Raw genomic sequence first — 23,424 nt, 5'->3', positions numbered from 1 at the left:
ATATGATAAACTGTAAACTTTGAACCATGAAATTGCTTTGAATGAGTAAGAACCCTGCGTTGGATGATAAAATAATAGGCTTCTGTTGAACATTAACAACAGCTAAGTTGTGCTCTTCATGAGGATCTGGTTATATGGGTATTAATAGAATTCACTGAAATGCATGGAGCATTTGTTTTTTTTTTCCAGACAGAAAATACTAGAGTATTTGAAAGGATTTCAAGAAGCTGTCTTTCAAGAGTTAGACATTCTGCTTGAAGCTTGAAGAACAGATTTTGCATATTTCTAATATCTAATATGCATAATCTAAAAGTAACAGCGGGTGTCACTATTTTGCATAAAAAAGGAGCAAGGAGCAGGAGCGAGCCCGCAGAAACAGAACCATGCTCGCTTCCCTTGCAGAAGAAGGTGGGTTCAAAGCCGGGCTGACAGGGGCAGGGAATACTGTGCACAGGAAAGCCAGCCACACTGTGGAGCAGCAAGCTAATAGTCACAACAAAGACACGAGATCTGCAAAGACGCAGGCACCCTCGACTGGTACAAACTGGAAATGATTGCAGGAGAGATACTGTATCTGTCTAAACTGTTCTGCCGAGTTGCTCAAGTTGTCAAAGCAATACAAGTCCTGCCGAAGGCACAGAGAAAGAGTAAAGAAGGTTGCACAAGACCCTTCCTGTGGGCAGCCCTTGTCCTTGACATCTGACTCTGCAGCCGCGCGTGGGGGTGTTTTTCTGTGAGCCCGTATGTGCACGAGAAGCACTGTGTTGTCACAACTGACCGTTTCCATTGTGATGCACTCAGTCACAGCGGGCGTATAGCCAGAGGCCTGGAAGAAGTGGTTATATGAACAATTCTGACATCCATAACATTGCAAAGGAACCCTCTTTCATCGGGAAACAGACGCCAAACATAAAATGCTTTCAGCTCGGTTTTACTTTTCACTTTATTGATTCTTCGGTCTTTAGAAGAATCAACCACAAAGTCCTGTGGTCTCTATGTAGAGCAGAAATGATAGCTCTGCTCTCTATAAGGCTATCAGGACAGCACCTTGCACAAATGATAATGAAAACGTACAGTACATGTAGATCCTGAAGAATACCAAGAGAGGGGAGATGGCTTCCTTGAGGAGTGTGTAGAAAAGGCTTCTTATAGCAATACTTATAGACAGTATAAGGAAGAATCGTGTTTCAGTAAATTGACAACTACATTTGTCAATTGAATCGTGTTTCAGTAAATTGACAACTACACAACCACTGAGGTGACAACACTGCCTTTAGAGAAACACTTAAGTCCCACTTTCTCTGAATGTTTTACAACTCCATATCTGTATCAAGGGGCCCCTCGGGCCTCCAGGGCACAGGGCACAGGGCACTGGGAAAAGGGAGAGTCTTCCGTTGTGTTGGAATAACAGCCAGGATGTGGTAGCAGATATCCCACATCCCTGGGCAGCACCATTTTCCTGCGAGCAGACGGAAGGCGATAAGTAAATCAGATCAGATCTGATTTCCAGTATGTAAAATTTTAAACGTATTGTGTTCTGACATGTCATTATAGTCATTATATCTGGCAGCGTGCTGTCTTGTGTTTTGTTTTCGTTCTTTTGTATTTACATTATTTGATGTTAAATTCAAGTTTTTAAAGAAAGCGCTTCACCAGGGGTGCAGGGGCGGATTAGCGAACAGCCTAGCATAGGCTGTAGCCTAGGGGCCCCCGATTGTCCAGAGTATTTTTTTAAACGGACCTGTGGGCCCCCATCGGTCCATAAAAAAACGTTGAATAATTTGTGAACCAATGATTGGTTAGATGCAATGGGTTCGCAGTTCAGATTTATTTTTGGCGGATTCATCGGGTGATTTCTGGTACAGGTTGACGGTAGCCAGCCTCAAAATGTGCGACAGAAAATATGATAGCGGGGCGCGAAAACGAAACGCACGGCCGTTAAAAGAGCCGTGTGAGCAGGATCGACTTAAAAAAGATCCCCAGACTGGTTATTTCAGGTTTGCCGAGCCGGACCCCGGTCCTGGGTTCACGGCTAACGGTGCAGACAGTGCTACAGCAACCGCGGTTGAAAAGTCAGCTGCAGCTACAGTAGCTCTGGCCTGGGCGCGGTCTACTGTACATCCACGCCGCTCATGCGGACGAGCAGCTCCCGCGACGGGATCAGAGGAACACGCGTCGGAGGCCGAGCCGTCCGAAACGCCACCAAAATCTCCACAAGACCCGGGAGCCGCCGCCATGGCTGTTGGACCTGCTGGCGTGGAGCCAACAGAGGCCGCAGCCTGCCCAGGTGAAACAGGTGGACAGAGGCGGGCATGCTGGGCCACATCGGGCCCGGAAACCCGCGTCAAAAACCGAGACGCGGATGTTGCAGCGTCAGAAAGACAACATCAACACCAGAAGAGGTATTTCTCTAAATCCCTCTTCAAAAGAAAACTCGGAAACGGCGAGGCGAGTGTGTGTCAAGAGGGTGGCTGCTGTATCCCCCCCTCGAAGGTAGTGTTTTGTTTCGCATGTAAGTTATTTGGGGACAGCGACGATCAGTCCGGACTCACCGTAGGCTATAGCGACTGGACAAATGCATACGTTAAGCGCTGCGCTGATAATGGTCTACTAGATTCTGGACTAAAAAGACAGTTTGACAATGAATACGAGTGTTGGACTAACGTCTTGCAAAGGCTGGTGGCAGTGGTGAAGTTTTTATAGCAGAGCGAGGGGCGCAGCGACAGCGGGGACGTGCCCTCGGAAGTTATCAGCGAGTTTGTTCCCTTCTGGAAAGCCCATATGGAAAAACATCTCATCGTCGACGCCGTGTATTGCCTGATTTGAGTCCGTTGACTGCAATGGGCTTGCTCGAGTGGGGGGGTGCCCTGCTCTTCTCGAAATAACGCGCCCTGCTGTGCTGACCTTCTTGTTGTCAGCTGGCAGGTTGGCTGCGAATCTGATTTATTGGTTGTATTGCTGGACTTGCATGACAGGCTAGTGTGGTGTCTGTGTGTCGGTATATTCGGGCTCCCCGTGTACGCGTGTGTTCCCTGTTAGTGCCGCCTGACATTCCGTTTGAATCGCCGTTAGCAGCTCTTACCCCGCAAGCGTCACTGAATAATTACAGTTAAAGAACAATTGTTTTCTCTCGCTTTACTCCGGTGATGGGATGTGGGAGGTGCTGCACAACTTGTGGCCTAGGGGCCTGAGGTCGCCTCAACCCGGCGGTGCAGGCGTGCGCGCGGAGCCGGGAGGCGCGTGACTGCGGCGCTTGGAAGCGGCGACGTCACAGTTTCGCCGGGGCTGGGCGATATTAAGTTGCTCCGGACCTGACTCAGCCGGCAGATTGCGAAACGGCTCCTGCTTGCGACTATAAATCGGGGACGACTGGGCTGAACGGGGTCCCATTTCAACCGGCATCGCCGCCAGTCGAGCCTGCATGTAATCGGTTCGCACGGGGGTCTGGGTCCCAGACTGTCAGCGGAGGGGGTAACACTCCCGGGAGCCGAATGAAGAAACATCTCCTGCTTCTCTTCACATTCAGAGGACTCGTGAGAAAGGGGAAAAAGAGCAAAAGAAGAAAATGGCCAAGTTCGTCTTGCGGAAAGCCGAGCCCAAGGACGTGTCTGACATACTGCGACTCATAAAGGTAACCAGCGAGGGCCGGTGAACTGCTGCTTGAGAGCAGTAGGCGATATACGATGGGAAATGAGTCTTAAAAACATTTTATTCGCGTCTTCCATGTGTTTACCTTATTATTCTGTGGATGTTTGTGTAATATATCCGGTGTAATATATCAAATCGGACCCTTAAGCACTTTCAGTCTTATTAACATGTAAGCTGGCCCTGTTTGTTTTTCGTACAAGCCTAACTTTTGCTAATGCGAAGCCGTCAGAATGATTCCCGTTTTCTGAAGCGACAAAACGCCACGATCGTCACGATTCCGCTTTGGTTACATTTTCTGTTTGTCCAGCGAGAGCTTCCGCTAAAATGAGCCCAGACCGCAGAGATCAGAGCTGCTTACGAGCTTGGAGACCGCTGGAGCTCTGTCTGTGAATCCGCACCACTGTCTGTTCTGTGATTCATATATATATATATTACTGTAACTGTAAAACACTTGATGAGCAGGATGTTTAACGGTGTTAAATTTAGTATATTAAACACGCCGTATATTTTCGACGGTTCGAGAACACCCCTTTTTGGACAGTTCTAGCTGTCGGATTTAGTGGACCCTCTCTGAAAAGCGGCGAGCTCGATCAGTTAAGTGCCGTTGCCCGACTGATAACTTTTGTTTCGTCTGTCCTGTTTTTTTTTTCCAGGAACTTGCGAAATTCGAGGAAATGGAAGATCAGGTCGTCTTGACCGAGAAAGGTAGGAGCGGTGGGACACGGCCTTTTGAGATGTGGACACCCGTCCCCGGTATTATCCCCGGTATTAACCCCTCTCTGCCCGCGCCTCCGGTCTCTCCGCAGAGCTGCTGGAGGACGGGTTTGGGGAGTTGCCGTTCTACCACTGCATTGTGGCTGAAGTTCCCGAGGAGCAGCAGACAGCCGAGGGTACGGATTGTAAACCTCTTTTAAACACGTGTACAGTATGTGCGCTCGGAGACTTTCGTGCAGAGTCAAAGGTTAGTTTCAACCTCAAAACACATCTAAGAACCGTTTAAGAGAACAAGGAAGTGAAAGGGAGTTCAGAGTCTCTGTTCAAGTTCCAAGTCCAGTCCTGCTGAGTCAAATGGTTTCTAGTTTTCCAGCCATGGCCCTTAATAACCTGATTGAGCACACACACGTTATCTGTGTAATTGGACTGTTTGAAGCCCTTCCTTGTTCTTAAGAAGCTGGAGATCTAGATCTATAGACCCTGCTGGACTGTGGCCTTGAAGGACCAGAGCTGAGTCCCCATGCTAGGGGGATTTCTCTGACCTGCGTGGGCTCAGCTTGGCTGTACAGTATGTCTTTGCTGGACACTGGCAGATTTCTAGCAAAGGCTAACAGGAAGAATCGCCAAATTTAGATTCTAGAACCTACTGTACCTCTCAGAGGGGTGATGGAAACTACGACACTCAATACATCACATTGCCTTTCGCTCCTCTTCAGAGTTTGATTTTAAAAGGTCTTCTGAAAGTATTTTCTCTAACTTGCCACCGGTTTTCAGATTACAGTCTGTAGCTTTGCTGTGTGCTGTTATCCGTTCAGCAGAAACATACATGATCATAACGCGTCACTGTCCAGAGAGTACAGTACGTCTGACAATCCTGTGTACATACAGTGGTGACAACCTTTGTCTGAAACGGGTTTTTCTTGTTACTGATGCCTCTTCTAAATTATTAATAAAATAGTGTCCCAGTCAAAGGAGGAGGCAGGTAAACTGATCTAGTCTGGCACAGCCATTGCTTTTTGGGTAAAGGCTGCCCTCATTTTCTGTAATTAGAGATCCCTGCACCTCTTCCCAGCTGGCCAGATAGTATGATGGTCAGGTGTCCTTGTCTTGCCTGGTGAAGCCACTATTATAAGCACAAGCAGCTTGGTATTTTTTTTATAGATGGGTGTGGCTGTTTAATGATGCTTTCACAGGAACGTTCAGCGTGCCAAAGAGAAATGACACCTCTTTCCTAAGAGTCATTCAAATATGGAGTTCTGTAATTCTCCTGGCAATGACAATGAATGCTTCAAGACTCATTGAAGGTTTCCTTCTGCTTTAGGTTACACTGTCGTGGGATTTGCCATGTACTACTTCACCTACGACCCCTGGATTGGAAAACTGCTGTACCTGGAAGACTTCTATGTCATGAAGGAATTCAGAGGTACTGTGTGATCGTCATTAACAAATGAGTACCTATGTCCTGAAATGCCAGCATTATTTCAGTTTTGCCAGATATGCTGACTAGTCCTGCGCTGCCTGTTTTTCAGGGTATGGAATAGGATCAGAAATCCTGCGGAGCCTCAGTGATGTAAGTGCTTTTGTTTCGAACGCCTGTCTGCTTTTCCATTTTCCAGAACGTCACACACAGATCTCAGAGCCGCGTGCCACAGAACTCCTTTTGCACCAACGCACCGGACCCTGACCCGCTGCCTCGGTCCGATGGACTCCGTGTCCGAGTTTCTGTCCCGGATGTCGGAAGGGACGAACCATGGAGAGGCAGGAGAGCGAGAAGACCCTATGCGTAGTGGCGAGACGGGGCTTAGCCCGGGCTCAGCTGTTAGGGGAATGCCTTATAGAAACCTATGCCCTCAGGTAGCCGACGTGGGGCGACCTGGTGGTAGGCGGGTCTCAGGACATCCGAACGTCAATGCTGAGCGAAGGCAGACTGAAAGACCCAGAAGTATATAGCCCCAGAGAGAGAGGGAGAGACACCGGAAGGAAAGCCGAGAACCGGAAATGAGAGATAGGACAGAGAAGGAGCGCCCGATCTGTTCCCGATCTTATTATTATTTCCTCGTGTCGTTCCGCCAGACCGCGGTGAAGTCGCGCTGCAGCAGCATGCATTTCATCGTGGCCGAGTGGAACAAGCCCTCCATCGAGTTCTACAAGCGGCGCGGCGCCGCGGACCTGTCCCTGCAGGAGGGCTGGCGGCTCTTCGAGATCGAGAAGGAGTACCTGCTGAAGATGTCCGCCAAAAAGAGCTGCAGTCAGTGAAGCCCTGGCCCACACGCAGGAGGAGGGCTCCAGTTCTTCTGTGACAACGCCTTCTAAGAATCTCTTGCTCTCTCAAATTTGTATTGTTATTTTTTCTAAGAATGCACGACTGCTGATTGTTTTATGTTTATTTGAAAATGTTTATCAGAAGTAGTTTGACAGCTTTCAGTCCCTGCAAGGTGCACAGAATTAGCGTGATCTTGGGAAGCTGTTATCAGTCAGAAGGGAGTACTGTTTTTGTCTTTTTAATTCATATTTGTATTCTGTGCTTTCCAAGAGGACTGTCAGATCACAATGGAAGAGGTAAAAGTAGTGACCTTTCGTTTGTCGTAAGAGTGGTAACATCCATTGTGTGAGGTCTTGATGTGATTAATAAAGTTCTGTAGAAGACCATGGTTTTCTGGAAATAACTGACGCATGCCAGTGACCGCAGTTACCATCATTCACGTTGGATGTTTCTCCTGTTGAAAAGCAGAGCCTTCAGGGCTCTTCCAGTGCACCGCTGACCTCCTCTGTTTTGAGAACAGCGGTTCGATTGCGCAATCTGTGTGGTCATGTGTTCCCTCCTTCTCATGCTTCAGAGCTTCTGATGCAGCTCCACAGCTGCTGCCACTGCCAGGAACGGGAAGTGACCGGCTCCTGTGATGATTTTGTGCAATTATTATCTACAAAAGTAGTTCAATCTGGGATTACAGGCTGGGCACATCAAAAATAACTTTCGAGTCCCAGAGATGAAAAGTGCTGCAACAGCATTTCCCACCTCACCTGAAGCTGGTCCTTTATCAAAGGGGGAGGTCCAATAATTGCACTACGACCTGGAGAAATGTGCGTGCACACACAAACCACACGATTGTTACTTGGAAAGACAGTGGCTTACTTTAAGAAGGAATGCTTGCTTTCTTGTTGATTTACTATGGAGCCTGGAAAACTGGGGGGGGGGGCAAAGATTTCATGATGCATTCTTAAAAATCGCAGCCCCCCACCACCACCTTTATTTTCCACTGGTATGGCACGCCTGGGTCTGCAGGAAGGGAGAAGAGTGAGCACACGGCTTCCAGACATTATATTTTTATAAAATTATATTAATAGTAACTAGATACTATAAATATACATATTAATGGATACTATTATATCTATTAATATAAATAAAATGTAATATATTTTATTTTTATATATAAGTATTATATATCATAATCGTAAAGAATCGATTATGAATATATTATTAGTGTTTCAAGTCTTCGTCATCAACAGAAATCTGAAACTTGAAAGCTAAACAGGCTGTCTGTGGCTGGCCTGCGATTTCCATTCTAGATCGAGGAAGATGGTGCCCAAGACATGTGCTCTACTGGTCGCACCAGTGAAGCCTCAAAAAAGGTCCTTCTTCTCCGGGTGTGCTCTACGCCCTGACAGAATCAGTGCTCATCTCGACTCGGCCGATTTTCCACCCCTTTAACCTTGCCGCCGAGCTCCGGCGAGGAAGGGAAACGGAGCCACTGCGGACATTTTCATCCTTATCGTGTCGGCAACAGCGCAAGTGACCATTTCCCGGGACTCGTTCAACGGAATCAGAAAAGAAACTGTTTTGAATCGATCGCAAAGTGTACGACGGGAGGTCGGCCGCCGTGCGATATTCGGCGCTCGCGAGTACAGTATTTTGTTTTGTGCTGCAAGGAGTTGTGTGTTATGTTTTGTGTGTCGCCGTCCAATGTGGAGGCCGGGGCTTCTGCGGGGCTGCTCTGCTTGAGCGCCGGATCAGCTAAGGGACTAAGGCGCTTAGAGACAATCTCCCGAACAGGCTCAAGAGCTTCTGGGGGCTAATCCCTGCTGCTGTCCCACTTCCCCTGCCCCGTGCGCTCGCAGGCCTACCACACAGCTGCGGCCCGTGCGTCACGCCATTTCGGGAAGTTGCTCCAACAAAAAAAACTCCCGGTTCCATGCAAGGCAGTAAAAGCCTATGATAAGCGTGGCCTAAAACAGCACACAGTATTCCTCCTGCACCAACCAGCCCTACCGCATCCTTTTAAAAACGTTCTGGTATATTGAGATAAAGTGCCCCAGTCTTCCAGCCACTGACGATGTCTGACAGCAAGGCCACGGGGCGGAGAGGGAGACGTGCGCCTGGTGGCGCCCGGGGAACGTGGGGCAGGGGAGTGGACGTCAAGGCCTGACAAGCTGTGAGAGGAGGGCAGTCCGGTCGGCTGAGGGGAAAGTGGTTTCCAATGAAGAGGAAAGCTGCTGGGAAACACTGTCTGCAGAGGAACCCAGACTGAAGGAGCCAGGCAAAAAACAAAAAAGGTCAGCAGTTCCTCCCAGAGGAGAATCGTGGTCGAGAGCTGTTTAATTCTTTACATAAATACAGTAATTACAAGGAACAAGCCAAGCCAGGGCAGCCGGAAGTCAGCCTCGGCGATGGCGCGGCCTGGGCTCTGGAGACGGGCTGTGTCGAGAGGGCAGGTGCAAGGGAGACGCCCTGAGAGAGGGAGGCGGGTCTCAGGGCGGCTCAGGGAGCCCGGCTCCACCGCACCGGTCCGGCACCACACCCCCGGGTCAGCCGGCGACGAGCCTGGAACAGAAACACAGCACAGCGCCCGAGGCGGTTCACAGGGCAGGTACAGACCTAGAGCCGCGCTCTGCCACAAACCAGCCGCCTCACATACGCGCTCACTTGCGCCACAGAACGAAGCGCTCGCTGAGTCCCTTTCGCTGCGAAACCCGAGCCGAGGCGATGATACAGGAGATAATCACTCCTCTTGAAAACAGAATCCCGTTCGCACGGATACCATTCCCCATGTCTTCCAGACGTGCAAAGATAAAGGTGAGAAATCAGGGGGCCGTTTTAAGTCACTGGGTTGCTAGTTGCTTAACATATTGACAAAAAAAGAAAGGGCCATTTACCCTTCTTGCAAATTAAAGTCAGTTTCCACAGTACAGTGCTGAACTACAGGGAGGAAGCAAGGAAAGGCTGAATGATTCCACCACGACAGCTGAGCTGGGTTTCCCTGAAAAGCCCCGAGACTGACTGAGCACAGAGCAAAGCAGGAGACAGAAGACCGGGGAGAGTCTGTTCGTGCACTATCGTAATAATGCCTACAGAGGCTAAGTAAGAGATAAGCTGCCTTTCTAAAAAATGCAAAACAACCTGCAGCTAAATCTCTCTCTCTTTCTGCACCCCTGATGCCACAAAATAAACGGAAGTGTATCTCCCTATTCTAAAAACGCACCCTAAGCATGAAAGATGTCACTAACCAAGGCGTCTTTGAGAAAGGAAGCCCAAGTTCCCTAAAAACACAGAAGAGCAAGCTCTCCCTAGCAAGGTTCAGATACTCAGCTCCAGTCACGTTTTGTGTGGATGATCATGAAGTAGGGGCTCTCGCCTGGCTCAAGCATCAAGTTTCAACTCCTCCTGGCTCCTCTCTTATTCTTGCCTGTCCTTCTTTTTGTTTTTGTTTTTCTGACCTTCTTGTCTCTCTCTGGTCTAAATGTGTTCACACACCGGTGCAAACACGCTCCCGTTCCATTTATTATTCCAAGCCCCGCTTAAATGGAACTTCACACGGGCTGGAACTGAATCCAAAATAAATATGCGCAGTTCTCGCTGGTCTCGGCAGAGGCACCTTACCTGCAGCGATCAGTTCCTCCCCTCCCCTGCTGTCTGGCTGTTCCCGTCAGGCTTCCCCGAGGTCCCCTCAGACTGAGTCAAAGCAGAAACAACACCAAGATCAGGCCCTGAACATCACCATCGCCAGCATCAGTACCACCCCAGCATGGGCACAGCTCCAACAAGACCCACAGAGCAACTGGCTTCTTCCACTTCCCACGAAACCACCCTGAACCCATTACTGGTTCGCTCGCAGGCTGGTTCTTTTTTTTATTAACCCCTAATTTTTATTTCACAAAAACGCCAGAAACTGTTCGGTGCCTGGAAGGCAAAGGCCTTTCCCTTCTCCCTGTGGCCAAGCTGTGCCAGCTGGCCGCCTGCTTCACCTACAAAGGAGTTTGCAGTTCGCCCACAGGACAGCCCAGAGGAAAAAAGGACGCCTTCTTACACGCACACATTTCCCATAAAAACATCAAATTCTTAACTGGTGTTTTCACAACAGCCTCTATATATGTCGCTGGTGGCTGCTGGGTTTTTACAGCTGGATGAAAGCTGCAGAGCTGGCCTCTCAGTTACTGTACCTGTGCGCTGGGCTGCTTGCCCGGGCTGCCAGTTTTCCAGAGAGACTCCACGGCCACATAGCCCCGCAGGCTCCAGTCGTACAGGGCGTCACCCGTCACCTGAGGACAGCAAGTCACCCGAGTCAACGAGGAGGGCGGCAGAGCTTGACCCCCGAACAACACCGTGACCTGTGCCCTCCGGACTGAAAACTCGGCATTTTCATTTCTTGTCTTGAAAATAAAGGCTTGAACAAAAAAGAGGATCTAGCCCGCGTGGTAGTAGGTACTTAATCGATCCAAGCATCTCATCCATCCGCTTTTTGAAAGAAGCCAGGGTATCAGCTTCAACAACGTGTCTGGGCAGTTTGTTCCGGGCCCCCACTACCCTTTGTGTAAAGAAGTGCCTCCTATCGTGATCCAAAGATCTCATCCGTTTTTTGAAAGACGCCAGGGTATCGGTTTTGACCACATGGCCAGTGTTTGGTTCTGGTTTGAGAAAGAGCCCGAGGGTTTTTTTTTACCCTCCCTAGCCGTTATCTGCCTGCCAGGGTGGGGGCAGGAGGCGTGAGAGACCCCCCCCAACCCCTTCTGCCTTCTTTGGCGCCAGTCCTGTGGAAAATCAGCCCTGTAGTTTTATTACACAGCTTCCCACAGACACCGCAGGCACATAAAACAACAAACAGGCCCGACCAAAGGAAAGCCCTCCTGCTGTGTAGCAGGCGGGCGGGTGGGGTACGAGTCCTAATCTCCTCTCGTGCTAAGGCGCACAGATGCCATGCATGTTTCCCTGCCCCTGCTGATCTCGTGCACAGCTCCTGCCCAAACCTGTTTTGCCTTCAAGCACAGAGCATTCCAGCCTTGCAGAAGCAATTTGGAAAGTGGAAGCATTTATCAGCTACTGGTGAGGCTTAAACCTGACTACAAACGCCTTTTCCTTGTGTTCAAAACGCTGTAGCCAGGTGAAACTTCCATCGGAGCGATGGATCTGAAAGTGCAAAAAAGACTTTTCTTTTGCGGCAGAAAAATCCAATCCCGCAAGGGGAAGGAAGGAGGCTTATTTTTATCATAAATGATCACAAAGTACGATTCCCCAAACAGTCCTACAACACCAGGATCGAACATCCCATGGAAACAAACCGCTCCCTTCCCCTTTCGGGAGACGGCCCACCGGAGAGCTGCGGAGAGCTTCCGGTTTGCATAATAATAAAACGGATAAAAATAATCTCGATTTCTGTGAAAACAACCTCCAACACACCAATTGCGATCGTCATTAGGGAAATGTTTCATAAGGGAAGTGTTTCAAGAAAAAACACACACACAAACACTCCCATCACCTGTCACAGATATGTAATAGGCCCTACAGTGGACTGGCGTCCCATCCAGGGTGTATCCTGCCTCAGGCCCAGTGTCTGCTGGGCCACCATAGCCCTGAACTGGACAAGCGGTTATGGAAAGTGAGCGAGTCAGATTTTCGTAATGAAGAATTCAGCTTTGAGGCATCTCTGCCTCAACATTACCCAGAAAGGGCGGACAGACAGAATGACCTCTCGGCAGCCAAGGGGTGGCTTCTCGATCAGCAACCAGTCCCCTGAAAGCCTGAAACCACTCTCGCGGCTGAGCAGCAGTTGCTCCCTTCCTCAAGCGAGGAGATTCAATTCAATTCAATTCAATTCAATTCAACTTTATTGTCATTAAACTTACACAGGTGCATAGTATACTGAAAAGTGTTTCTCATTAGTCACTCAGGTGCAGTATATTAATAGGACAGAAGATAAGACAATAGACAGTAACACAATAGCAATAACAGTAACATAAATAACATGTAATCAAGTAATCAAAACTGTGCACAATTCCGCAAACAGAGAAAATATAACAGGACAAAAACAGTGCAAGGTAATTCTTGGAACAGTGCAAAACACGACGCCCGAACAGGGACATGAACCCTGGGGACCCTCAGATTAAAAGTCTGATGCTCTACCGACTGAGCTATCCGGTTGAGAGATGACCTGCAGCACCTTTCCAGGCAGGCAGGCACAGCACTACGAGAGACGGAACCCTACCTTTGCCATTGTAGCAGCCTGCTGAGGGTAGTACAGGGAGGCCCCAAGGACCATTAAACTGGTAGGGTACACCAACTTCTTGATCCTGGAACCTTCATCGGAGAGGAGAGACCCATCACCAATGAGAGACAGACAGCTAGGACTGGCATGAAAAATAATTTACCTAATTAGATCTTTAAGGATCACCTGCTCCAGCATTCACTCTGGTTGCTGTCCTATTTTTCTTGAGCAGTGCACTGCTTGACAACCCAACCACACTGTATAAGAAGTGGCAGGCAGCAGTAAACAGACCATGCCACGGTGTACTGACAATAACGTCTTACTGTGCAGCGTCCAGACCGCAGTACAAACCAAGTCTAAAGCATCAGCACAAAGCCTTACTGTCCCTTAATTTTATGCTACACAGAGCACACCAGAGCTGATTACTGCAAAGCTGGGCAAGAATCTGTTTCTAATTCAGCAGCAGGGAGGGGGGCTACTTTTTAACAATCTCTTGAAGGCTGTAGCCTTACCTCTCGCTAGGAAGAGTCCTAAAATGCCAGCAAAACCGATGACACCAGCTCGGGGGTAGAATCCTGGGGGCGGGTCTTTCAGGAACTCGTAGCTGTCTGCGAGGAAACGGGTTGGAGGACTGCTCAAGCTCTGTATAGTGCAGAGCATCACCATGCACGATATCAGCCTTCTGCACATGTGCACTTCTGCTTTAAAAACACAGCGTAACAGTCTGGCTCTCTCTCATCATGCCCGTTCTCACGGTATACACACAGCAGCTGGCTGCGGGATTGTCCGCGTCAGGCCCAGACGGATGCACGCTTTTATTTTCCGCGCGCGAGAAAGCTATCTCTGCGTCAGGGCTTAAATATCACAGGGCTGTGCAGTCAAACTAGAATGACAACAGGCTGAAGGAAATGAAGGAATCAGGTCCGAATCGCCAAGGTCCTCTCAAAGCCCATAACAAAGCTCCTCACAGCAGCAATTATTCTCATGCTGGTCAGTCATTGTGCAACTACGTAAAAACAACACAGAAAAAAACATGACAGAAACGTTCCAATACAATACAGGACAGAAACCGGCTCTGATATCTAACTTTAACTCTACTATGGATTCCTGGGGGTGCAACAAGAAAGGGAGAGAGGAATATAGCCGACAGCTTGTCGCTGGGCTGTATTGGCCGACAGAGCTGGAAGAGGCCGGGGGACACTGCCAGGAGCCCTGTGATCCAGCGCAGACAGGGGACAGTGCACGTCCCGTGACGCCGGCCAGCTGGCGGGGTCAGCGTGACTGAGGGTCGGGGTTAGAATGGCAGGAAGTGCTTCCTGAGCGAGGACTCGTGCCATTCCCAGCCTGGCACGGAGGACAGCCCAGGCACGGGCGCGTCTCACCTTTTCCCAGCTGGACCGAGCTTCCGATCTTTGGTCTCGCTGCTGTGCACACCCCCTGAAGCCCAAACCAAAAAGACAAAAGAGCAAAGATTAGAGGGAATAAACACCACAACAGAAGGACAGCATCGGGAAACTAGGGTCACTTCTTTTTTATCGAAGGCAGAAAGGACACACTGATTGGTAGAACTTCTCCTGAAACTTATCAAATCCCTCCTCTCTCTGGTTAAATACTGGAAATCAATACACCAAATCTACCGTAACGAGCCGACTGGATAAACTACGAAGTTTTATGATAACATTATGCAAGTGCACAGCCCCTGCAGTCACAAAATGCCTTATGTGTACTAACAAATCAGCCTCTGTTAGCAAAGGTTGTTCAGGCTCAAGCAATATGGACAGGGAATGTGTGACAGCCAATGTGCAGCACAGAACCGGCAGCAGCTCAGGATATTCTCAGAAGACAAGCTAAGTTAGCCACTACAAGACCCATGAAGACCCAGGCAAACTGAGTAAATGCCAAAGGACAGAGTAATAAAGTGAGCAACGTTTCATGCTCAGGGACGCTCAGGAAACAGCAATATAAAAAATCAAACAGAGTTTAAAAGCCGACGTGAACCTCAGGCTGTTTGTCGTGAGTGAGCGCACTGACCATGACGGCAATTAGACTTGACAAATTTGGGACAGAGCTGGCGAGGGGGGCTGGTCTCTCCTTCATGAAAGCGCAGGGGAGTAGAAGACAATCCAGGAGAACCAGCAGCCCTGCCTGCGGCCGTGGACGGAAACCCAGGCCAGCGCCTGCTCTGAAACAGGACTAGGAGTCTGGATGGAGAGCAAGACTGGCAGCGATTCATAAAGCATGAAGGCTGCAGGCGGTGTCGATGTACAGGAGAATAAGGAAGGGACCGGAGCCGAGCCAGGTATCTGCCCTCAGGGATTACTGATTTTATCTAACAAAACTATAAGGTCTTGAAATTGAGTTTTCAGATTTTAATTTGGGGCTTATGACATGCTGGCATGGAGAATACCTATGGATAATAATGATAATAATGTTTCTTTATTAGCCCTATACAATTTCCTGCATTAGGAATTCGTCTTTTCCCATACCCCAGCTTGCTCTCCATGAGACACACAGACAGGGAGAGAAGCTGGGGGTCAGAGCGCAGGGTCAGCCATTTATACGGCACCCCTGGAGCAGCTGGGGTTAAGGGCCTTGCTCAGGGGCCCAATGGAGTAGGATTCCTCTGCTGGCAGCGGGATTTGAACCGGCAACCGTTCTGGAGGGCCGGTGGATCTGCAGGGTATCCCTGTATCTCTGTAAAGCAGCTGGCGGAAGCTGTTAAACTGCTCCTGTTAAACCACTAACCAGCTGGGTTAGCTCATTAACAGCTTGAATCAAAACTAGCAGATATACTGGGCCCCTGGGAAAGGATCAGACACCCCTGCTTCGCTTTCCATCTGCAACTTAATCCTGCTGGATCTCCAACACCGCATTCTCCCTCACACGAACAGGCCCACATCCACCCAGCTGGCACCTGTCCTGCATCTCAGTGTGATACCTACTGACAGAACACTTAAATGACATGTCTCCAAATTTCAGATTGCACTTTGATACCTGCGCTCTCTCCACTGCCATGTGGCCCACTTGCTGAAACAGAATAAGAACAGAAGCGATATCAAACAACAAAAGCCCAAAGCGGACAAAAAAAAAAAATCAAGCTACAGCAAGAGGCTCCCCTTTACTGCATCTCGCGCTGCAACAGTAAATCCCCGAAGCATCATGCACTGCTGTGGCTATACAATCTGCTGCAGCACCCTGTCATGCCAAAGAGCAGAGCACAAAATATCAGTGATGGTTACAGCGTTCTGGGCCTTTGCATTTGTTGTAGATGAAATCAACTTTGATTCAAGAAGCCTGTTTTTCCTTTTTTGGGTAGCTGGGAGCCCTGCAGCACGATGCTTGTGGTTAACTGAGAGAGCAGCGATCCTTCTGCCATGGGACTCTGGCTCCTGTCAAGCTCAGTGCCAGTGGGCCGTACCTGGCACCAGGAGGTGTACGGTTCTGCAGATCTCCTCAGCACCGAGACGCCCTGCTCCAGCTGGCTGACCTCGGGCTCCACGAACTTGTACTTCTGCTGTGGTGTTGTGTACAGAGACAGCTGGAGAACACAGGAGCACAGGGGCCACATTACAGGGATTTGCTGATGACTGGACCAACTCCTCCATCTGTCTGTCTGTCTGTCTCAGGTTTAGCTGTCTGAGTGGCTCTAGATAAGTCCAAATCCTCACTGACCCTCCTCCTGTTCAAAACAAATCTTTTTTCTTATGAAGCTTCTTTGAGATACTGCAGTACGAGATGCCCTTTATTATTGGAAATAAGCATTCGTAATAAATCATTACGCCAGTCAGACTGAGGATAAAAACAGCATAATTTTTTCTTGCACATTTTCAAAGGGTTAAGAAAAAAATAAACATATAAATATGACATTATCCTAAAGTAAAAATATTGCATATACTGTAAAACCACCTGGTTTTCAGTGTTTACTGACATGCACAAATGCTTGACATATGTTTGATTACAGTCTGATGGCCAGTCTTTTGTTACAATTTCAGAATTTCAGCACATTATGCCTGCTTGTCTTTAAAAAGAACATCTTTGTTATTCACAGAGTGAAAGGTACTAATGATCTGCTCCAAACCGCAAGAGGGAAAGTTAAAGGTTTGCCCTCTTGCAGTGCACAGGCTAGGACAGTCTGATGTGACTCCAGAATCAGGACTCAAAGATTGACCTGCCTGTGTTGTGTGTGAGGCCTCCCTCGCCATGTGTAAGCTATTCTGTCTGCAGGTGTCTGACCTCAGGGTGCGGCACAGGAAAAGGCTCAGCCGAGGGTGCAATACCTCATCCGTCCTCAGGGGGGCACACTCCTGCTTGTCCTCGCTGGCGGCACACACCCTCCCCTCTGCCAGGCTCAACCCTCCAGGCACGGCTGCCAGCCACGCCACCTAAAGAAACACACTGGCAGTCAGGTCTGGCACAGAAATTGGCACTTGGACCTGGATTCTGGGAATGTCGTCGACTAGCCACAACAGGACGGTTAGCAAGCCCCGTACCAGCAGCAGCGGGAACTCAAAGTGATTGATACGAAACTCAAAACTGGGCAAACCCCAGCAGATGGCATTTAAGTGCAGAATGTGACTTGCAGGGAGGGGGAAAGATCGGTGCATACAAGACAGAGAACGTGGATGGGACTCGGGTGTTAAGGCCGAAACTTCATTTGAACTTCTAGACAAAGAGGGGAATTTAAGAAAAGAGGCCAACGCTGCCTCTTCCCACACTGCTACGGCTGTCCAGGGCAGGACCTGACCCGGGTGGACTACAGCGGAGAGGAGCATCGCCGCCCTCATCTCCTTCACTGAAAGGACAATTAAGACAGTGTTTTCAGACTGGCGGCCCCTCGCCGGCTCTCTGGGAGAGGCTGCGCCTGTGGAACGGCTCCGAGACGGAGCGGACCAGCCTGACGCCGGCTCTGCGGCTTCGCGCGGCAGAGGAAGGAATGACCCCCCCCGCCCCGCCCCGGGGAAGGAGGGGGGTGGGGGGGTCGGCGAGAGTTCACCGCAGGGAGGGCCTGAGTCACACATCCCACAGAACGCGCTGGCCGGAAGGGGGAAACGGAGCAAGTCAATCAGATCCCACCTCGGACACTTCAGGCTGCACAGGACCGGCGAGGGAGGACAAAAGCTGGAAGCAATCCGATCGCTCTCTCACAAACACGGAGGAGAGCCCGGAAACGCAGACCCTGCTGGAGTACAGGGAAAAGCCACAGCCATTCTAACAAAGTAGGAATCGCCATGAGAGTCTGTCGTCTTTTTCCTCCACTGCTCTACTGGGGCAGGTTGGGACAGGGACTGTTTAGCACTGCGGAGGGTCTTTGGTATATCATGTATTGTATTTTTAGAAAATACCTTGCATGGAGGGATTCTCTCGGAGAGCGGTCTAGGATTTATCTGAAAAATGATATCCTTGAATACTAAGATCTGTGTGACATCAAGAAGCCTCAGCAGTCACTCTTGTCTGACCTGCACAGATCTCTGCACTCCGGCGCTGGTCCAGAACACCTCCTAACCCCAACAGGCTGAGACCATCACAGCACATCACTATTTCCTAAAAGGGACAAACTCCTGACACTCAACCACCTAGACACCAAACGCCAGCAGGAAGGTCCTCAGGTAGCCTCCTGAAAGATTTACAGAACACATCAGGAAGGACATGTTCATAAAGCAAGTACCACCGGACTTAGTTAACACCTGTGTTTATCCTACAGGAAATAAAACACAGTGAAGTTTGAGGTCATCACACTGGCTGGTTTTTAAAAGGCTGTGGCAAACATACAGTGCCTTACAAGTAGTATTCAGACACATCCCATGACATTCACACAATGGTGCCTGCACATTTTTCCAAACGTAAGATTGTGTTCAACACCCGGAATTTCAGATTGAAGACTTCATCTTATCTTATCTTACTTTTGCGAAGCACTGTAACGTGATGTCAACATTTAAAAAATGTAGTTCAGGCGGGCAGCTGCGTCAGCAAGCGTAGGCTGCAAAGGAACAAGTAAGAGGTTTATTCCCTGCTGAAAAAAAGAAGAAAGAAAACACAACGTTTCGGCCGTGGAGCCTTCATCAGGTGTGAGCACATTTTAAAAATGTGCCTCCTCAACTTCAGGTGTGTCTCCTTATTAAACGAACAGGTGTAAGAGGGTGCTGGTCACTGTGTGACGAATGTGGCCACTGGGGAGTCGAACAGGCACACGACAGACCTGATTCTTAACATCTCAGAGCTGCAAAAGCCAGCCTCATTAACAGCAGTGTGGCACAGCGGTCACAGCTCTGGACTGATGACGGGGGAGCTGTGGGTTCAAGTCCCAGGTGAAACACTGCTGCTTCACTGACTGTTCCAGTAAAATACCCAACTGTGTGGACACATTTACTAATGGACTTGGCTTAAACGTTTGTAAGTCAATTTAGACAAACGTTTAAGCCAAGTACATTAGTAATAGGAAACCCCTATTCTTCAAACTAACTTTCCACTTCCACACTGGGGTAAGTAATTGCTTTGATGACTGTGTCTTAAATCATCTAACTCAAAACGGCACCCCGCCCTTTGTCTTCTGGGACGAGTAAATGTTACCTGAACTTCTAAGAACTATGCCCAACACTTAAAAAAAACCCACCTATACAACTAATAACCGTTTCAGACACAGGGTGCCAATAGGAATGTCTGCAGCTGCGAAAGTCGTGCATATTAAGCAAATGTATAAAATAACACTAAGAATATAACAATGCTTATAACACTGTGGCTAAGAGCTCGTCCTGATCTGCAGCTCTGCGCGTCTGGGGCAGGTGGACGTCCATGTGGAGTGATTAAGACACAGCACAACGCGTAAGTGACCACTCCTGTAGACCTGCAGCCTGATCTGCCTGTCACTGGCGCTAGGAGGTACAGGAGTCAGGAGGTCTTTAATATGAAAGGGTCATGGTAGCCTTCTAATATCTCAGGCTCGTCCTGTTGTTAAACGCTGTAAGAAGGCAGGGAAACGCCAACAGTGCGGCGCCGGCAGTACGGTCTCGCCGATCTCCAGACAGTAAAACACAATATGTTTCACATTTGAAAACACCCCGACTTCGTATGTTTCTGAGCCTCGACAATATCTCCCCCTAGCGGACAAAATATATACTTACAGCACCTGGACAACCGCAAAACGTTGGTCTGGTTTTCTCAAACTAACGCATTTATAAAGCGCCACTGCAAACCCCAAGACGCCGTACATAGTGATAAAGGAGAAAAAAATACAAGAAAAAGCAAGAAAAATGAAACAAGAAAAAACTGCAAGGCAATCAGACGCAGGCCCTAGTAAAAATGTGAGTTTTACCTTGAGTTTAGATTTGAAAAGAACAAGATTTATTCCTGGGTACAGTGAGCACAGGACCAGCCTCAGCTGAGCGGAGCCAACAGGAGGGAGTGGAACCACGGAGGAGTTCAGAGATGTATGATGGAACCAGACAATTTGCAGCCTTAAAAGTCAGTAACAAGATCTTATATTGTATACTTGACTTTATGGGCAACCAGTGCAGAGATTTAAGTGTAGGAGAGATGTGCTGTGAGGGTCTGGTGTGAGTCAGTCATCTGGCTGCAGTTTTGGACATACTGTAGTGCAAGCTACGGAGAAGAGTGTTAGGGAGCCCACAGAGTAAAGAGCAGCAGAAATCAAGCCTTGATGTTATAAATGCAGGAATCAAGCAGGCAGCACCAGACATGGATAGCAGTTGTGTATTGTGAGCAATTCTTCTAAGATGAAAAAAGGATGTCTTTATCAAATCTTTCATGTGGGGCTCAACAGAGGGTCAGTGCGACAGATTCCGGACTACGGCTGGCCATCTTGGGAAGCCATCACCATTACTGGGACGTTTTCCAGCTTCTCATGTGGACATTTGCTGTCCACCAGTGAAACGTCTATTCAGCTTCAGGGAACGTGTTGTCAACCAGAGCTTGAGGTCACGCAGACAAGGGATGATAATAATAATAATAATAATAATAATAAACATTGTATTTTATATAGCGCCTTCAAAGGTGGCTTCTCAAAGCGCTTTACAGAATGACAACAACACTAAATAAAAAGAATACGCAACATAAAACACAATTACAATACACAGAGGAGACCGTGGATGGTGGTACTAAGTATAGTAGGAGCAGAGGGGTAAAGAACAGAACCAGTTCAGTAAAGGCTCTTCTAAAGAAGAAGGCTTTGAGTCGGAATTTGAAGGAGTGTCTCTGATGTCCTTGGGGAGAGAGTTCCAGAGCTTTGGGGTATAACAGGAGAAGTCCCTGTCACCCATAGAATGTAGACGGGCTTGGGGGACAGACAGGAGACCAGAATTAGAAGAGCGAAGGTTGTGAGGTGGGGAGTAGGGCGATAATAGATCAGACAGGTGAGCATCAGGCTTTTAAAGATGACATGGAATTGGATAGGAAGCCAGTGCAGGGACTCCAGGATAGGAGTAATGTGATCACTTGCACTAGACCTGTTCAGGTCCAAAATTTTGGACATACTGGAGTTCATTCAATGTAGATTTAGATACCCCTAGTGAGTTAGAGCAAGAGATAAGTGACAGAGATCAGAGGAGGAAGAAGTTTTAACGTAAATCTGAGTAGCATCTTCGTGACAGTGAGACTGAAGACCATGTTTGTGTACGATCTGCCCAAGAGGAAGCATGTAAGTAATAAAGAGCGAAGGGCCCAAGACTGAACCCTGCAGCACACCGTGATCGACTGGGGCCATGGGGGATTTATAAGGACCAAGACAAACAAAACACTGCCTACCAGTCGGACAAGAGTGAAACATGTTTAAGACAGTAGCATTGATAGACAAATATGAATGATTTACCGTATCAAAACCACACTAAGATCAAGAAGAATAAAAAATATCTCCTAGCCCCAAAGTAAGACGCAACAAGCAAATTACAATTTAGAGCTGCACCTGTAACATGCATCAAGCTTTACTGGATACAATTTAAATGTTTTATCTTTTATTTCTTGGTGTGTAAAAGATTGATAAGTATGGTTTTCTGTAAAAAAGGGTATAATGGCTTGCCTTTCCAGCACAGGTGTGTTTTGTTCACAGATGAATACAACAGGGTCAGGCACGCAGTGGGGGGAGTTGTTGAGACTGCAACACGCTGGCTTGAGGCAGAATTCAATCCTGTTTAAACCCTCTGTTGCTCAGGCACACCTGCCTCTGTGTTGTTTTCATAGTTCAGGCCGGCATGTTATCATCCCTATCTGCTGTATATACTGTAGTAAGCCTTGCGAGTTCAATTCTCTACATACTGAGGTTCTGATGGCCTACAGTTTCAAGGTGGTATCCTTTTGCAGCAGCAGCTTAATAGTCTTTTCGAGAAGGAATCTGATATAACCCTTGAGCGATAACACATCACAGCGTATCTCTGGGTAACAAAATCAGCTCCCATTACAGCTGCTCATCCTACACCAGCGTAGAGTAGCATGTGTCATCCGAGCCCCTTCTGGAAAAGCAACAACAAGGCAACGTCGCTCCGTTTTAATCCTTTATTTAATGAGATATGTCGGCTGAGAAAAAATTCTAAGTCAACGACGACGAGCTTGGCCAAGAGACCCAGGCCATTGCTGCGCAGAAGACAACGCGATGAAGGAAAGACAACGGCGATCGACAGAAAGAAAACCAGGTAACAGGCTATAACCGAACAGTGTTAACAAGGGCAAGTGTCAGGCAGGAGAGTTTCAATCACACAAAGCTGGACAGCCTCAGCTCTCTCTGCAGGCTGGTCCAGTCACCGCCACCGTCACAAGCATGACTCGCCCCCAAAGCAGGTAGTTGTTACTAAGGCAGCAAATGGAATGACCAATAGAGCAATACTCCGACGAGATACACTGTAGACTTCTGGTTAAAATTAAAAACGCTCTTTGAGCTCAGTGTTTTAGCCAGCCAGTGTCACACAAGTGTAGGAAAAACAGCTAGGAACGACTAACTTCCTGTCCCTACAGCCGTATAACCGAAACCTGGACGGCACCAGTCAGGTGATATTTTGCGACAAGCTAACGAGTCTCAATCTATTTCAAAGCATCTAAGCGACCAGATCCGGAAGAACTGGGATTCCGGGTCCTCAACATAGCTGGGATGAAAAACGATGGCGAGATGAACACCTTCCGAGATAACACAGACAAAGGCGCAAGCCCACGATTTTCAACTGCTGGTCAATACTTATCAAAAAGCATCAAAACGAGGCCGGGTTGGGAACTGCGTTACTGGCAAATTCTGCAAGCATTAAAGCACGTCCTTCTTGGGTATCTTACTACCAGCATGGCTAAAACCCTCTCTTGTGCTGTACCGCCCTACTGCTCAGACTTCCACTTTATTACAAAACCCAAAGTTAGAAAAGCTCCTTAAAATGCTTCTGTTTGAGGACACAGCATCTTGGATTGCATCTCCAGTACGACTGAATAGACATATTTTTTTTTTGGCAAAGTTTGTTCTCACCTTGTACATAGTCCTTCTCGGCGGTGCCATGCGATACGTCCTACGGCGGCCGAAGACGGACACACCTCCTCCGCTCACGCCGGCATGCAAACCGCGCACGGCCTCGGCTCGGCTACACAGCGCCCCCGCCTGGCCGCC

The 23,424-nt window shown here is 48.5% G+C and overlaps 2 protein-coding genes across 3 annotated transcripts; one reads left to right on the top strand and one right to left on the bottom strand.

Annotated features, from left to right (window-relative positions):
• The first annotated feature begins 3,233 nt into the window (after window positions 1–3,233).
• On the top strand, window positions 3,234–7,008 carry LOC148657938 (diamine acetyltransferase 1-like). The gene is made up of 6 exons (XM_088638685.1): window positions 3,234–3,631; window positions 4,302–4,353; window positions 4,455–4,538; window positions 5,684–5,785; window positions 5,892–5,932; window positions 6,436–7,008. Exons 1-6 carry the CDS (start codon window positions 3,566–3,568, stop codon window positions 6,616–6,618), a joined length of 528 nt encoding a protein of 175 aa, XP_088494811.1. The 5' UTR covers window positions 3,234–3,565; the 3' UTR covers window positions 6,619–7,008.
• Window positions 7,009–8,938: 1,930 nt separating this feature from the next.
• Window positions 8,939–23,359, bottom strand: apooa (apolipoprotein O, a). 2 transcript variants are annotated; one of them, XM_088638683.1, is made up of 10 exons: window positions 23,287–23,359; window positions 17,114–17,218; window positions 16,255–16,374; window positions 15,831–15,863; window positions 14,219–14,273; window positions 13,349–13,444; window positions 12,837–12,928; window positions 10,798–10,896; window positions 10,238–10,309; window positions 8,939–9,181 (listed from the first exon to the last, which is right to left on the bottom strand). In XM_088638683.1, the coding sequence occupies exons 1-9, from the start codon at window positions 23,314–23,316 to the stop codon at window positions 10,247–10,249; spliced, it is 693 nt and encodes a 230-aa protein (XP_088494809.1). In that variant the 5' UTR covers window positions 23,317–23,359; the 3' UTR covers window positions 8,939–9,181; window positions 10,238–10,246. The 2 variants fall into 2 exon arrangements, with proteins under 2 accessions (XP_088494809.1, XP_088494810.1); XM_088638684.1 differs by lacking the exon at window positions 15,831–15,863.
• Window positions 23,360–23,424: the final 65 nt, after the last annotated feature.

This window comes from Lepisosteus platostomus, chromosome 7, assembly GCF_059453375.1.
Source record: "Lepisosteus platostomus isolate fLepPlt1 chromosome 7, fLepPlt1.hap1, whole genome shotgun sequence".
NCBI lineage: Eukaryota > Metazoa > Chordata > Actinopteri > Semionotiformes > Lepisosteidae > Lepisosteus > Lepisosteus platostomus.
The sequence above is the reverse complement of the archived record's forward strand: the minus strand, read 5'-3'. Positions and strand labels throughout refer to the sequence as shown.

Excerpts from the sequence above, each read along its gene's own strand:
- LOC148657938 (XM_088638685.1), top strand. The coding sequence starts at position 3,566 with ATGGCCAAGTTCGTCTTGCGGAAAGCCGAGCCCAAGGACGTGTCTGAC. Across the intron at positions 4,354-4,454 it reads GGTCGTCTTGACCGAGAAAG|AGCTGCTGGAGGACGGGTTT; the intron begins GTAGGAGCGGTG and ends GTCTCTCCGCAG. Across the intron at positions 5,933-6,435 it reads TCCTGCGGAGCCTCAGTGAT|ACCGCGGTGAAGTCGCGCTG; the intron begins GTAAGTGCTTTT and ends TCGTTCCGCCAG.
- apooa (XM_088638683.1), bottom strand. The coding sequence starts at position 23,316 with ATGGCACCGCCGAGAAGGACTATGTACAAG. Across the intron at positions 14,274-15,830 it reads TGGCAGTGGAGAGAGCGCAG|GGGGTGTGCACAGCAGCGAG; the intron begins GTATCAAAGTGC and ends TTTGGGCTTCAG. Across the intron at positions 12,929-13,348 it reads AGGACTCTTCCTAGCGAGAG|GTTCCAGGATCAAGAAGTTG; the intron begins GTAAGGCTACAG and ends TCTCCGATGAAG.